At 35.9% G+C, this 14,927-nt stretch overlaps 6 protein-coding genes across 6 annotated transcripts; 3 read left to right on the top strand and 3 right to left on the bottom strand.

Annotated features, from left to right (window-relative positions):
- Positions 1–17: 17 nt before the first annotated feature.
- EV154DRAFT_551706 (Gcd10p family-domain-containing protein) lies at positions 18–1,718 on the bottom strand. The gene is made up of 5 exons (XM_051605000.1): positions 1,595–1,718; positions 1,411–1,547; positions 1,142–1,349; positions 730–1,076; positions 18–662 (listed from the first exon to the last, which is right to left on the bottom strand). Exons 1-5 carry the CDS (start codon positions 1,699–1,701, stop codon positions 61–63), a joined length of 1,401 nt encoding a protein of 466 aa, XP_051457594.1. The 5' UTR covers positions 1,702–1,718; the 3' UTR covers positions 18–60.
- Positions 1,719–5,195: 3,477 nt separating this feature from the next.
- On the top strand, positions 5,196–5,703 carry EV154DRAFT_228048 (40S ribosomal protein S29). The gene is made up of 3 exons (XM_051594487.1): positions 5,196–5,323; positions 5,440–5,539; positions 5,606–5,703. The coding sequence occupies exons 1-3, from the start codon at positions 5,262–5,264 to the stop codon at positions 5,612–5,614; spliced, it is 171 nt and encodes a 56-aa protein (XP_051457593.1). The 5' UTR covers positions 5,196–5,261; the 3' UTR covers positions 5,615–5,703.
- Positions 5,704–5,709: 6 nt separating this feature from the next.
- EV154DRAFT_508914 (uncharacterized protein) lies at positions 5,710–6,992 on the top strand. The gene is made up of 5 exons (XM_051601557.1): positions 5,710–5,796; positions 5,855–6,001; positions 6,066–6,188; positions 6,250–6,712; positions 6,768–6,992. The coding sequence occupies exons 1-4, from the start codon at positions 5,731–5,733 to the stop codon at positions 6,517–6,519; spliced, it is 606 nt and encodes a 201-aa protein (XP_051457592.1). The 5' UTR covers positions 5,710–5,730; the 3' UTR covers positions 6,520–6,712; positions 6,768–6,992.
- Positions 6,993–8,440: 1,448 nt separating this feature from the next.
- EV154DRAFT_508910 (uncharacterized protein) lies at positions 8,441–9,149 on the top strand. The gene is made up of 3 exons (XM_051601556.1): positions 8,441–8,577; positions 8,668–8,789; positions 8,860–9,149. Exons 1-3 carry the CDS (start codon positions 8,550–8,552, stop codon positions 9,001–9,003), a joined length of 294 nt encoding a protein of 97 aa, XP_051457591.1. The 5' UTR covers positions 8,441–8,549; the 3' UTR covers positions 9,004–9,149.
- Positions 9,029–12,355, bottom strand: EV154DRAFT_508906 (uncharacterized protein). Its single transcript, XM_051601555.1, has 5 exons — positions 11,784–12,355; positions 11,630–11,713; positions 11,419–11,545; positions 10,573–11,338; positions 9,029–10,496 (listed from the first exon to the last, which is right to left on the bottom strand). Exons 1-5 carry the CDS (start codon positions 12,248–12,250, stop codon positions 9,403–9,405), a joined length of 2,538 nt encoding a protein of 845 aa, XP_051457590.1. The 5' UTR covers positions 12,251–12,355; the 3' UTR covers positions 9,029–9,402.
- Positions 12,356–14,105, bottom strand: EV154DRAFT_508904 (uncharacterized protein). Its single transcript, XM_051601554.1, has 7 exons — positions 13,914–14,105; positions 13,706–13,837; positions 13,573–13,635; positions 13,442–13,521; positions 13,068–13,388; positions 12,824–13,005; positions 12,356–12,774 (listed from the first exon to the last, which is right to left on the bottom strand). The coding sequence occupies exons 1-7, from the start codon at positions 14,062–14,064 to the stop codon at positions 12,543–12,545; spliced, it is 1,161 nt and encodes a 386-aa protein (XP_051457589.1). The 5' UTR covers positions 14,065–14,105; the 3' UTR covers positions 12,356–12,542.
- Between the last annotated feature and the right edge of the window lie 822 nt (positions 14,106–14,927).

Genomic DNA, 14,927 nt, shown 5'->3' with positions numbered 1-14,927 from the left:
TACATGCCTTTTATACATAATTTTTAGGTGTTTTTTATTTATTATTCTAAGTATCATTGTTTATTCTTCCATAGCGGGAGAATCCACGGCAGGCGAATCAATTGCGGGAGAGTCGATAGCAGGAGAATCCACAACAGGGGAATCTACAACAGGAGAATCCACAGCAGGAGAATCTGCAGAGGGTGTTTCTGTCTTCTTCTTCTTAAAACGTCTATCGTTACCATCTCTCTTTGCCAGCGAAGGATCAAAGGGGCAATCAATGATACGAAGAGCGGTCAAAAGATAACCACCGCCACAACTCATCATCATATTAGGATGCATACGACCTGGTAAGACTTGGTATTCACGTAAACTACTTTCTGTTAATTCAGCATTTAAGAAATCGGTAGATCGACGCATCCAATAAGCTGCTTGTAATAACACTTCCTTGTTGAAACTGTAGACCACAACAGGACGGGATCCACACATGTATTTCATCAAGACTTTAATCACGGATTCAGGAGTCAGTGACGAAGAAATGATTAATCCATCGAAATCGCCTTCGTGTAAAAGACGTCGTGATTTCACTTTATAATCGTAGGCTGCCTTGCGTCTCAAATAAGTTCTGCGGGGATCGTCTTCCAAAGTTGCGAATTGTTCGTCTGTTAAAACTTCGAAGGGCTCTGCGAGAATCGATTAGTTGCCTGTATATATATATACACAAATCGCCTTACTAAGTATGTACTTTACCATCGTGGGTTTCGGGATCCACCAAAGCAAAAGGGACGGTATATAAAGTATTTTGAATCTCCTTGGAGAAATTCATATAACGTAACACATCGTAATTATGATTATCACCTTCATGAATAGCCACAACTTGACCGTGACCACCCATACGTTCAAGCATGGAAGCCACAATTAAACCTTGTGTATCGTCTACTACCAACATTTTGTTGTTGGCATGCACATTGGCTAAACATAAAAGTTGAGAGAGTGTATCGATACGGAGATGCTTAATTTTATCGGGATTTTTGCTAAAGAAATAATCGACCATGGTGCTGATGGTGGGGCGAACAGGAGTAAAAACTTTCATAAACCTAAAGCGTAAACAAGGTTTAATATTATGGTTTGTGGATAGTTGGGAGAGAGTGAAGCCACTTACTTTTTCTTTTTACGTTCAATATATTTTGCTTTGGAGTATTCAGTCTTTTTAGAAAATTCAGAATGTGAATCAACCATTAATTTAATGATTTCTTCAGTTCCGAGCTTTCCTTGTTCGCCTTGCTCTTTCAATCGAATGACTTCCTCATACGACAACTTTTGAACGGCAGCATCGTCAATAATCTCTCTATTGTTGGCGGTTGTTTCCTCTAAGATATTTTCAAATGTTTAATTTATCACGTCGTTTTCTATCTCTATATTTACTCTTACCAACAATGGTGTTTTTGGAGACGTGGCCGACAGGGCGAAGGTCGTCGTCTTTACCCAAAATTTCATAGGATAATCCAAAGGGCTTTCCAATAAGTTTGTCAGAGTTGAAGGTACCAAACTTTCCTAAGCCAACATTACTGTACAATGTCAGTTTTTGTAATAGGAACTTCTTTCTGAGTGTTACCTGTTGGCCTTCAAGTTGATAATTTTAGCTCCTCCACTGGGCATTTGAATCAGGATATGCTTTCCTGCTTGCACTGTATCCACTTCTGCATGCTTAGTAGCTTCCATTTTATAAAAGAAAGAGGTTGGGAATAACAATAAAAAAAAAAAAGGCTGCATTTTTTAGAAAATAGGCAGACGGTGACCGGTTTTACTCTGGGTATGCGCAGACTGAAAATAAGCCCTCTCTCTCTCTGGAGGTTCAGGGCAGGTCTTGAAACAGCAAGTGTAACCTCTGGTCTTTAGCGGAGTTCCCTTCCATTTTCTTAAACTCTTTTATTCTCGGATAGCTAATTTTGCCAGATGTGGAGAACAAGATACCGGGAAAAAGATCCCCTTTTACGTTAAAACATTTAATCCGTTTTGATATCACAAGCCGAATCTGGTCTAATGAGATTTCTTTTTTTTTTTTTGTAAAACCCCAGTGAAAGCTACAAAAACCCAAAATAAAAAAAAAATGTGTTTCTAAAACCTTTTCATCTTTTTTAAAACCAAATGGCACTTTTTAATTCTACTCGTGTTTATCTTAATACAAAATCTTCCAGAGGTAGTAAAGCAACAAGCATATATCGTGTACCTGTACCACAAGTCAATGAAAGTTTCTTCTTCAACCAAGATGCCGTCAAAGTCATTGTGTATGACTATACAAATCATGCCATCTCCTACAAGGAGTCGTCTATCGCATCCATTCATCTCACCAACAAACGTCTCATCTTATTATCTCAATCTACAAGCATAGCATCTACAAAGCCCAACCATTTTGATACCTGTGAATTTCAATTGTCAGAATTTCAATCACTCAAAACACACATGATACAGAAAAAAGGATTGCGATTTGATATCAAAACTCTACAGGGTCTCGATATACGCATTGATATCACCTTTCTGAATAAAAAGGATGCTCATCGGAGAGAGTCATTAAAAGAATATGTAAAAATGGCTACTTCTGCCATCTTGGCCCGAGGTCGTTCGTCTGCCATACCAACTTATACACATGATGATTTACCTTCTTATCTCGAAGCGACCACAAACAGCTCGGTTGCTCCTCCTGCATACAGTTAAAAATAGAATTCATAACCTCCCTTTCTTTCTTTTGTCTAAATTACATGTATTATATATAAAATGATAAAATTATGCTTCCAAAATTGAATCATAGACCTTTATTTGCGTCACTTTACAGATGATTGACATCTCACTAGACCCCCACATTATCACAGAGTGCCTATACATATTTACACAATAGGACGGCTTTGCCACACTTACATATGTCATCATAAGTTACCTCATTTTTAACCACATGATCATCATAAAACAAATTAGGCTTTCTATTTTTGTAAACGTAATTATTAATACGCTGTCACGAGCGCTCAGGTATTTCTCTTACGTTACAGCTAGTGCAAAACTTTATCAGTAGAAAAAGATAAATAATTGAGATGAAGTTACCGAATAACCTTAAAAAAAGTCCCGCTATTAATTAAACTAGAAAACGGGGATTCTTCTGTATGTAAGCTGATGTAATTCCATTTTTCTATCGGAATAGATCTTTGGAAATAAGAGACGTTTCATGACAGAAGCGTTTGCCATTTAACCAGTAATCGTGTCTAATTCTCCGCCTAAAAAAAAAAACCAAGATACAAAACATACTTGCTTTAAAGCATTGGACAGACCCTTGAACATTATCAGATAATATATGGATATTATAATTGATAATGTACATATTCTGAATCACTGTTTTTGGTTGTTTTAAAATGTACGCTTAACATCACTCTTTCTTATTCAGGATGGTCATGTTTTATTTGGCAATGATAAATGAAGAAAAACTAAATGAATCGTCTTATTACAGTTACTTGGAGTGATTATTCCTCTCTTTTTTCTCATTATGTGTTGCTGTTTTAAGGTCGTATTGTCAAAATTATTTTTATTTAACTGTCAAGTTTTCTTTTTTTGTCAAGGAAAAATTTAACACGATGGCCGGTTTTAAATCTCAGCTCGTCATGGCTCACAGATTAAAAGATTCTGCTAGTGTGAAGATGCTCAGCGGTAGAAGCAAAACTTACCAGCGTTTAAGATGTCATTCTATCTTCATAAAATAAACGATCTTCATGAAAGTACTTTATTCATGAATGGCCACTACTTTCTTCCTCAAGTATAGCTGGGTATTGATGATAACTCGATGGTGCAAGTCATAATGATTTGGCTTTAAGGAGTGTAGAAAAGGTCTTCTTGGATTCCTGGTGTAACAAATTTTGACATTTTGTGAACCATCTATGATTTTGATACAATTTTTATTTTGCTGGTCGTCAAGAATACGATTATTTTATAGGAATGGGGTCTCAATATAAATCTCATTAGCCCCAACTTTGATTTCCCTTGCTTATCTAATGTGCTTATGCCTCGGTTCGAATGATTCAACTACAGGATTTGTTTAGTCCTATGATGTTGTAGCTAAGCAACTTTATTCAATCTATAGCTACTGCTCTTCCTCTGCTTTACCCTCAGCAGGTATAACGTCTTGACCATTTTTTTGCTTCATAGTTAGCCTTATCTGCTTAGTTTGCAATGAACTAATATACTCCCATTAAGGGTAATACATCCCTATAATAAACACGCAGAGAACACACAAGCTAATCGGCAACAATTGCTCTTGTTTGAAGCTTTTTTAGTGCAACTATAGAGTCATTCAAATCGTAATAGAACCCTTATTTATTTAGGTACACCTGTCTCACATTTTCACTAATAATATGATCCTTCCCTTTTTTTATCAGCTAATTTGTCCCGTGTGCATGTAAAAATGGAAGAACAGAGACAAATGATGGCTATGAATACGTTGGATCAAGAGAACAATTGTTGAACGATGTACGTAATATTCACTTAAATAGAGCCTTTAGTACACGTTTATTATTGAGCGACTCAGCTCTAAAAAAAAACAATCGTCTTCGTCAATGGAAACACCCAGGCTACTTTAATTCGAATATGTCAAATTTATGGCTGACAACGAGAATATTTGAAAGTTCAAAATAAACCATCTAAACATCAAATAAAAGGAATTTATAGTAATTATGGGGATACAAACGAATGTGCAGGCATATTTTTTCACTGAGGGTTTATATCATGGCAATCACGCTTGACGTATTCTCAATCAACTCAACTTTTATTAAATTATAAGATATCTAAGTAAACTAGTTTTAATCAGGAAAGGCTTCTTGATTACGCAAACAAAGTTTATTGATGAAACAATCAAGCTAAACGAAGTTGTTCCATTCAAGACGACATAAGTGCGGCTTAAAGCTACTTCTGATGATCTGAAAGAGGGCCAATTTGGTCACTAAATATAAACACTTGATTGTAATTTATCATGACGTGTCACAGAATATTTGTCCTGAATGCAGTGACAATTTAGTAGTACACATGAATGTATGAGTGAGAAAGAACAAGCGTAACACAGCATATGTATAATAATTGGGATTTTTTTTTGGAAGGCTTTTTGCTGTTTCAAACAATGAGAGAGAGCAGAGAGAGAAGGAAACCCCGACAATCAAATTTTTTCTTTTCTTTTTTACAACGGGTCAAATAATTATCTTGTTTTCTTTTCCTTTTTCCTTTTTAAATTAAACAAAACTTTATTGACAATGGCCCACGCTAACGTTTGGAACTCTCACCCCAAGACTTTCGGTAAAGGTTCTCGTGCCTGGTACGTACTTTTTTTTTATATTTTTTTTTTCTGTGCTAGTTTTTTGTTCCATGGCTATAAAATATAAGCCACCGAAAAAACAAGGGTCAATGACATGTGCTGACAATTAACTACAGTAGAGTCTGCTGTCATCGTGCCGGTCTTATCCGCAAGTACAACCTCAACATCTGTCGTCAATGTTTCCGTGAATATGCCAGCGATATTGGTTTCAACAAGGTAAATAACCAAAATATATTATTTGCAGTGAACCAAGATAAACTAATAATTTTCTGGCTTGTGTAGTTCCGTTAAAATTCAATTGTTTTATTAGGAGACACGAACATTTATTTGGTGTAAATAATAATAAAAAAAAAAACTTTATATTTGATTATTTCTCTTTTCTCTCTCTTTCTCTTATTTTTTGAACAATGCATCTAAATATAAATCACTTGACAAAAAATCCAATCGTGCTGGTCTCAGTAGTGATGGCAGTGGTAATAAAAACGACTGACAGTTGCTAGGCCCTTGTTTTGACTTTCTTTATTCAACTAGGTTGGTTGGTTCATTGCATTTATAGGTGCCTGTATTTTAGGTGCCTCTGCTGGTGGATTTTGGTGGACCGTTATTTTCGAACTATTACTTGTAGCTGGACTCTTGTTTAGTATCTTCAAAAAAGTATTCCATCAATATAAAGTCATGGTATGAAACGAATCCAGAAAACGAGAAGATTTGAAATGTGATTTACATCTATTTATATATATAGTTCCTCGTATTCTTAGCTGTTAGTATTGCAATGTTAACCGGTAATATCGATGGATTAATGCACCAATATACAGGTGGAGCACAGGCCGCTGGTGCTGGCGCTGTGATTCTTATTGTCATGCAGGTACAAGATTATACAGAATTTTCTTTTTTTACTATTATTAAAATTTACCTGTTTAAATTAGTTTTTCTGGGTTATTCTTTTTGGCAGTACAGAAGAATCAGCTGTGTATCAATTCGTTTACTCGGGACTGGCTTCCAGCGTATCACACAATAGTATGAACAATATGCAATCCAGTGCTAAAGAAAGCAAAGTAGCTTTATCTTCTCCAGAAGCAAATAGTCACTATAGTCAACACCAACCTTCTATCGCGAGTATTCCTGCACCTCATATGACACCACCTCCCACCACACCTCACCAAACATTTATGGCCACAGCACTTCACCCATGTTAGTATGATTTTCCTTGTTTTTATCCTCTCCTGATTTTCTTAACCTGTAATTAAATTAATAGATCAAGCTAATCCAGAGGACCCCAACGAGTTGACATTTGCTAAGGATGAAGTCTTAGAAATCTTAAATAAGAGTGGAAATTGGTGGCAAGCAAAGAAAATGGATGGAAGAATTGGTATTGTCCCTTCAAACTATGTAAGTGCTCTTTTCTTTTTGAGTTCCTATGGTTGCACTAACTTTATTTATTTAGTTTGCACAATAATATTTTCCACCCCCTTTTTTTTCATTTACACACACTACATAATTTATAATTACACTTCTAGATTTCAAAAAAGTTTAGAAATTCATTAATCGGAAAATCAAAAGAATCAAGTCGTTGAAGCCAAAAGATAAAAGTAGTATAAGCTCTCTGAGTCATCGCTCTGTTTTCAGATATGTCATAATAAAATTCATCGCTATTCTCTTTTTCCCCCAGAAAATTTTTTTTGCCCAAGGTCTGACTATTTCAGTTTAAAATAAGGTTAGAGTATAATTGCGAGTACAGCTTTTTTTTTTTTGGCGTGCATGTGCTCCTTGCAGATTCTTTGTTGATAAATTACCCTAACGTAAAGAGCGTTGCATAGAGGAACAGCACCCAATTTCAAGTGTCTAAAAAATCAATGCCCAAAAATTTCGCCGTATCATATATTGAACCTACCACTCGATGATGACGATGGCATATACTCGACTCTAATTGATCGCTCGATTTCCAGGCAAAAACTTGAGCAAATAAATGCACGTTTCATATGCTTTGCTCAAGAATTTCTATGTCTTCATATATCTGAATTGAATTTCATAGGCTAAACGCAACTATCAGCTCATGTTGTGTGAGTCGAGGGTCCCTGTCAGTCTCGGGACATAAAGGCCCTTACTTCAAAAATCATCAGGACTACTGAAGCGTTACCTACTGTTCACATCAAAAACATAACTCAGCTGTTGAAAAAGGTGCCCACATAAACAAAGAGATCAATTGGACTTGTAAAAAGAGACAAACAAATGTTTAAAATTCTGATTAACGCTTTCAAGAAAGTGCCCAGTTCACATACATAAGAAGCTCTGTTTTTTAGAAAAAAAAATACATTTCGAATGGTTACACATACATAGTAATCTTAGAGTATCCGTAGCGGTGCACTAAAAGTAATCACTACATTTAATAAGTGGTCATTTTTAGTGAAATGTGTCTGCAGCGGTTGCATTAAATCTCACACTAAAATAATAGCCCCCAGATTAAATGTTGAAAAACCACTATAAGCAGTGTAAGATTTTTAAAATGTAATTTTTCGTTTCTTTTCCTAAACTTTTCAAACCAAATGAGCAGCTAGACTACTGTCAATTCCAGCCGTATCCCTACTCCAACTGAAATGGACAATGAAAATTAATGATGACTATTACGAGAACCACCTATAGCTTTAATAATTTATTTCTAGCCGCTGGGGACTCACTGAAAACTGACAATACATTTTCAGTCCGATTAAAAAATGTCACATTCATTCAGTGGAAGTTTAAGCGCACCGCTGCAGATGCTCTTAAGAGCAACACACTTCCTGCCTTTGGATGCGAATTTCAAATTATCCGGTAACCAACTATTCACACATACTAATACAGTTTTGTTTAAGAGAGTAGAATATACTTTGACAATGATGATAGACTACCATGACAGATGTATATCATTGAGAGATTATTAGTTTATGATTTAATCATAATATTTGAATCTTTAATCATAAACAAGTATTTATAAACATTCATCATGTTAATGTATGTATTCGACAATTTAAAAGACACGGGGGACATGTCTGGTAACAGGTAGCAATTAAGCAGTCCACTGCTTTTAACTCCCGCCAAAGACTCTGGGAAAGCCGCCAAAAGAGTTTCTTTTACGTCACGCCCTTGAAGTTGGGCCGAAAATGTTGCGGGGATGTTTAATTTTTGGACCGCAACTACCTCTTGTTTATTTTTCCTTTTTTTTTTTCTCAATTTCAACTTATATTAAAAAATGGCTTCTGGTTTTGGTTTAGACGGTGGTAAAGATCTTTAAAAATATGAAGCTTGAGAATGAGCAAATCGTTTTTTGTCTTGTAGAATTCTAAAATTTCGTTTTTTCTTGAAATTAGGCCGTGGTCGTTGTTTCCACTTTTGGCAAGAATTCAACAAGTGTTATGCCACTGCCGATCTCCCTCAACAATGTCTTGATCAACGTGACGATTATCTTGAATGTCTTCATCATACCAAAGAGGTAAAAAGAAGTGGTGCTTGGGAAAGCATGAATTGATGAGACTCATTCGTTATTTTCTCCAATATTGTAGTTTGCTCGTATCACACGTATTAAGACAGAGGAATTAAAGCAAGCCGAAAAGAGACAAACTGAACAAGCAAAGGCAAAGCAAGACGCTTTGACTGCAGCAAAATCAAACTTGCCAAAATTAAACATCATTGATGACAAGGCATAAATTAGACCAGCAACAATAAACCGGCAATTCCTTTTTTTTTAAAAAAATCAAAAAAGAATAAACACACTCCACACACACACACACACACACATTTACGCACTCACAACACGGAAAAATATTATACGAGCTTGTTAGTGAAAATTAAGTAATAAGTAGTGATTAAAAAAATAGTGAGAGTAGAATAAGGGTAGTGATATAAGTATATGGTACAGGGATTTCTTTTTTCTTTTTAGCAAGAACTACAGGATGTGAATTTACCCATATAATAACAAATAACCATAGCGAGGAAAATCACAGATATTTGTTGGCCATTGAATGACAGGTCGTCGGTTATCATGATAATATTATTATTCTACAAAAAAAAACACTTGTTAGAATCTATTGTGGTAGTTTATACATTCACATATGTCTTACCTGGTGTTCAGGAACAAGCAAATATCCTTGTGGCAATTTCAATGGTGCAGTCGATGTCTCATCCTTAATTATTTCTGCTTCAGTAGTGACAGTAGTGGTAGTAGTGGTTATGACAGGCAATGGCGTCTTGGCCTGTTCAGCAGGTGCAGTAATTATAGGTGCAGCAGGAGAAACAAGGGGTTCAGTAACAAGAGTGGCAGCTTTGTCAACTGGCTCTTTTAGAACAGACTTCTTAACGGCTAGCTCCCTGACAACCGGCTCTCTCGCCACTGGTTCTATGACAGGTAATGACTGCTTGGGGTTAAATACCTTGTCATTAACCTTATAAGTTGCAGAGTGTCCATCCAAAAGTGGTTGCAAGGTAAAAGTCATTTGCTTTCCCTCCATGGCTTCATCCATAGTAAATATTTTTATGCTTCTTTGATCTTTTGGTGATACTTCGATGCGAACAGCATGCTCTGGCACGACACGAATATCCAGGCCGTGAGGGAACATAGTTTTGTGAACTCTTATATCTGTACACCACACAGTCTGTTGATTTTGTTTACGTGCACGATATGAGTTGGAGGGTTGATGCTTTACAATAAATACAATTTCATACTTGCTACTGTTAGCATTAAAATCTTCTCGAACAACTTTACCAGCAATGCGTCGGATATAAGGTGGACACCCATAATTTGTCAAATAGCGATCTACATGAACAATTGATTCCAACATGGAGTCAATCCAGGATTGGAGTACTTGATTGGGTATCGTGTACTTGAAATCCATGTTACATACAAAACTGACGCCAACAGATAATGTACGACCTTGTTGATCAAATTTGGGCCGAAATACCCAGCCATACAGATCACTATACGCACGTATACGATGACCTGTCTCATCTGGAGGAACCTGTTGATCTACAACAGATGAAGTGGCTGTGTAAACAGTACCGGTAATTGGATCTGATTCAATGCTAGTGATGGCTGATAAATCCACATTGGCAATAGGTAACGAACTGGAAAGGTACCATTGTACAAGATATTCTTTCTGACTAAATCTTTCAACAGTCTGACCTCCTTCAAATGATGTATCCCCTGTTGATTTTTAAAAGAAAAAAAAAAGTGTGTTTAGTAACTATATTGATCTACCAAAATATGAGCTTTGTATTACATATTTTTCTAGAACCAAAGCAATGTATGACAGAGCAGAGTTGTTCAGCGGTCCAACCACCTTGAATCACTCCGTCAGCACGAATAAATGGCACTTTGCGCTTTGTAATTCCCAAATCCCCTTGATAATTCATCAATTCATCATCATCAGTCAAGATATTTGAATTCAATACGTAATGTTTGTTCGTTCCCGACTCTTTAGTTAAACTCCAATTGTCGTTTGAAAAGGTTAATTTCTTTAATAGCTGAATACTTTCTACTTTTTGGATTGGATGTCGATGAGATGGATACAAGTGTTGTTTCACAGGAGGTAATTGCGATGGTTTGCTTTGGGGGCTACTTTCTGTGGTTGTACTACTGTTACTATTAATATCTTGATCTATCGTATCAATAAACTTGATGTGTTTCTTAGCGGATGGTAAGGTAGACGATAAAAGTATTGAATGTTGATTGGATTCATGTGGAGGTGCTACAGGTGGCAATCTATTATGATTAAATAGGGGTAAAGTGTTGCTCATAACTGAAGGTCTTCGACTATGTCCACTCGTAATAGCCTGAAGCTGATTGCTTTTAACAGGTTGATTTCTCATTCGCTCTGTTTTACGTTCAAGGTATTCGGCTACTTTAGCGATGACCAAAGGTCGTCTTGCTAGGGTCTTTTTAGCAAATCCAGGAACCCATCCCTTCATGCTTTCCTGGACTACAAATACAACTTTGGTTGCAGGGTTTGGCCCACCTTGTAATGGCTCTAGAATCCAACCTTGTAACTATATTTATGTAATTAATAAATACTTGTGCTTTGTCTCAAATAGACTATGCCATCTTTTTTTATATTTTATTATTGTACCTTTGTATTCACACGTGTTCTGCCACTCATTCTTGGTATTCTCGGTGTTTCGACACTGGTACAAGCAAACACAATCGCACCATTTTGTGTACACTCAATTTTTTCCACAAGCGCTAAATCTCGCGACCTTTTTTTTGTTGTTGTTTGTTTGGATGTTAGTAAACTAGATACTGGATAACTGTACTTTGTGTGTGTGTGTGTGTTTGCTTACTTGCTTGTAGTTGTCGGTTTCATGACCTCATAGGTTAAGGAAGTAGTATCATTTAAATTTTCTACCAAATTACCATCTTCGTATCTAAGGGAAGGATTATGTAATCAGCAAAACCATTATAACAACGACAAAAAAAGGTTTGTATCACATTTACTGTTCGTCCCATAATTTACGCATGCCAATGACATAAAAAATAGCCTGTGGTGAGAAGCCTTGAATGATTGCCTCACCTTTAAAGATGGGAGTTTTATCACCTTTATGGATTCCATTCTTCATATGAACGATCACTCCACTTTTATGTTTCAATGCTTTTTTCCAACCATCTTCCAGTACAACGTGTTTTAACAGTAATAATGCATTATCGGCTTGATGGATATGATAGGTGGATGAGCTTAGAACAGGATCGATATAGCCTGAACTTGAACACGGTATTAAATTATTTTCTGGCTGTAGCCAGCGTGAAGTGAGTTTGTTTTGTGGTTCGTCTTCTTCATCGTCACTGAAGATGGCATTATAATGACTGAAATGGGATTGATTATTGGTTTTATTTTGAAAGGCTTCTTCCCATTCATTAGCCAGATCATTGTGATTAAAGGATTGTTGTAGTAATGAGTGTGTCATGATCAATTATTTTTTTTTATAAATGAAGAAGAAATAGTAATAGAAAAAAAATTGTAAAAAAACTTATTGATGTGATTTGATGTTATGCATATCCCCCCTTACAGAGAAAAGAGAGAGTAAAGAAAAAATAATTTCTCTAATTTGGTATTTTTAATAGGATGGCTCGACCACAAATCAAGCAATTTGCCACGTTTTTTTTTTTTTCTCTTCAAGACTTAATGTCTTGTGACAATGGTATAAGATGTGCCTCTGAAACTCCAGATTGATTAAAGTCTAACATCTTTTGTTTTAGTTAAACAGCCAATCCTTTTTCGATAGGACACTTACTTGCAGGATATTCTCCATGATATGGACTTTCAGGTACAAGAACTTCACGTCCTCTAAAGCCATTCTTCGATATCGTATCTCGACTTCGGCTAAAACCGCCCTTTGTGTTGTTCGATAGACGGCCTCTACTGAAATCACTCTGTGATGATGATTCTAATTCTCCAGAACTTGAATCCAAGGGTGAAAGCGCTTTGGGCCTAATTGATAGTAAGTATCCATGTCGACGAAAGAACTGAATTAACTTACGTAATCAGTAAAGAGACAACCACCAGCATAGATGCCAAAGTGCCATCAAATGTCCAGATACACGCCAGTGCCAAATTAAATTCGCTGTGTAATAATAGATTGACCCTGAATATACCGTATATACATTTTACAAAAGAGAATACAAGTAGTGAAGTAACACTGATACTCATAATCATCTTGACCTATTATTAATTAAAGAATCAGGTTAAACAGCATTTAGGCACTGTGTGTTGATTGCGTTTACTTTAAATCGGCCATTCTTAATTTTATGCACGGTCGAGCCTTCTGGATCATGTTGGTTGTCTAAATGGTGTCGGAGAATCTTTAATAATCGAAGCCCAGCAAAAACGATCCAGGACGCCAAAAGAAAACAGTAGAATGTCCAAAAGAAATAGAGCGCATCTGTAAATATTTTGGCTTTTACGAGGTCCCCTCGTTCAGCGTATATCGCTGCTGCAATTGAACATATATTATTACTAATGAATGGCAGGATAAGCATGGCGGTACAGGAAATATCGATTAGAATCAAAGATTTAAACCAATTATTTTGTATCACTTTACTACTCTATATTAAAAAAAGTCATTACACAAATCTGTCTCTCTTTAATTTAAACTTACGTGTGAAACAGTATGCGCGATGCCATAAAGATAGCAGGTGAATGCACAGATACCAAATTGCCACGGGAGTTCATAGAAAACTAGATTTTTGGTTAGTCTCTAATTTGCGATTTTTTAGCACAAGGTCTTACAAGCGCGGAATATCTTGTTTGACAGAGCATCAGTTACTATCAGCGCCGCGTCAATTGCTCTAACTAAAAAGAACGATTTCCCATTACGATATATCCCCGATTTCACGGTGTCAATTTATTTATATAAACTTACGGAAGTTGAATATAGTTCCAAAAAATAACAAAGACTCTATCGGCCTTGGCCTAGCAAAATGTCGAGGCGATCTGGTATAGTCAAAAATTGTCATTTGTTTATATGCAACTCGATAAATAAGTAGTCCGCCGACTATGTAAATATATATATATATACATTTGTATTTTCGTCAGTATAACTTTAATAGAAATATATAACTAAATTATACCTAACAATGCAGCAATCAAAGAAAATATAGCATTTACAAGGTATATATAAAACATGACATGTCCTTCCACACAATCAACAATTGTTACTCTCCAATCACAATGACAGTTATTTGCTCCATCACAAACTAGCCAAAATGTTTTATCATCCATGTATTTATTTGTACAGAAAAAAAAAAAAAAAAAAAAAAAAAAAGGAACAAAAGAAAACCACGAGAAAAGAATTGAAGATCCCGATTACTGTTATATATGAATATATATGTAAGATTTGTGATACCAAAGGGCACCGGATGTGAACAATTATTTCTTTATTAGGATACTTCGAGATGATTCAACCCAGAAGTTTGAACCCTGATTTATTTTCTTATCTGAACTTTTTTTTTCAAAGTCAAACAAAATATAGAAGCAACAAAAAGATGTGTAATACTTTATTCACCAGAAAAATGATCTTATCTGGTTCAGGAATGGCCAAAATATTATTGAGAGAATAAAAGGTGCTCTTGTTGGCAGAATGTCATGTGTAATTCATCCCCCACACTCACGCAGGCACGCAGGCACGTACGCACACACACGCACACACACACGATTCCAATTTTGCTATTTAGTTGATTCGCGTGAAACTCTCATTGCTTTCTGGTCCATACTAGTAGCTTTTTTATCCGTCATACATTGAGGATCCAACTCCATTGTAATTTTTTTTCTCACTAACCGATACCCCTTGTTTGTGTAACTCGCTATTGCCCTAAAAACTTAAGCTTGCATTATAGTCTTTAAAGCTTTGCGCAATTTCAAATATTTTGTGCGTACTTACAAACTGGGTAATTGTAGAACAAATAAAACACCTATTTAATGGTCGAAATGATGATGTGATTAGAGGTTTACAAAACACTTTTGCTTTGTGAGGGAAACATATTTATTCTTAAGATGGCTTGGTTGAAATAATGGATTATTATGTTGGCACTACTGGTCCTTTTGAATGTGCGTAACAAACAAATGTTCTGTCATCGCGAAGCTGA

This window comes from Mucor mucedo (genome assembly GCF_025094135.1).
Source record: "Mucor mucedo strain NRRL 3635 chromosome Unknown EV154scaffold_45, whole genome shotgun sequence".
Lineage (NCBI taxonomy): Eukaryota > Fungi > Mucoromycota > Mucoromycetes > Mucorales > Mucoraceae > Mucor > Mucor mucedo.
This window is presented reverse-complemented; position numbering and strand designations above follow the sequence as displayed.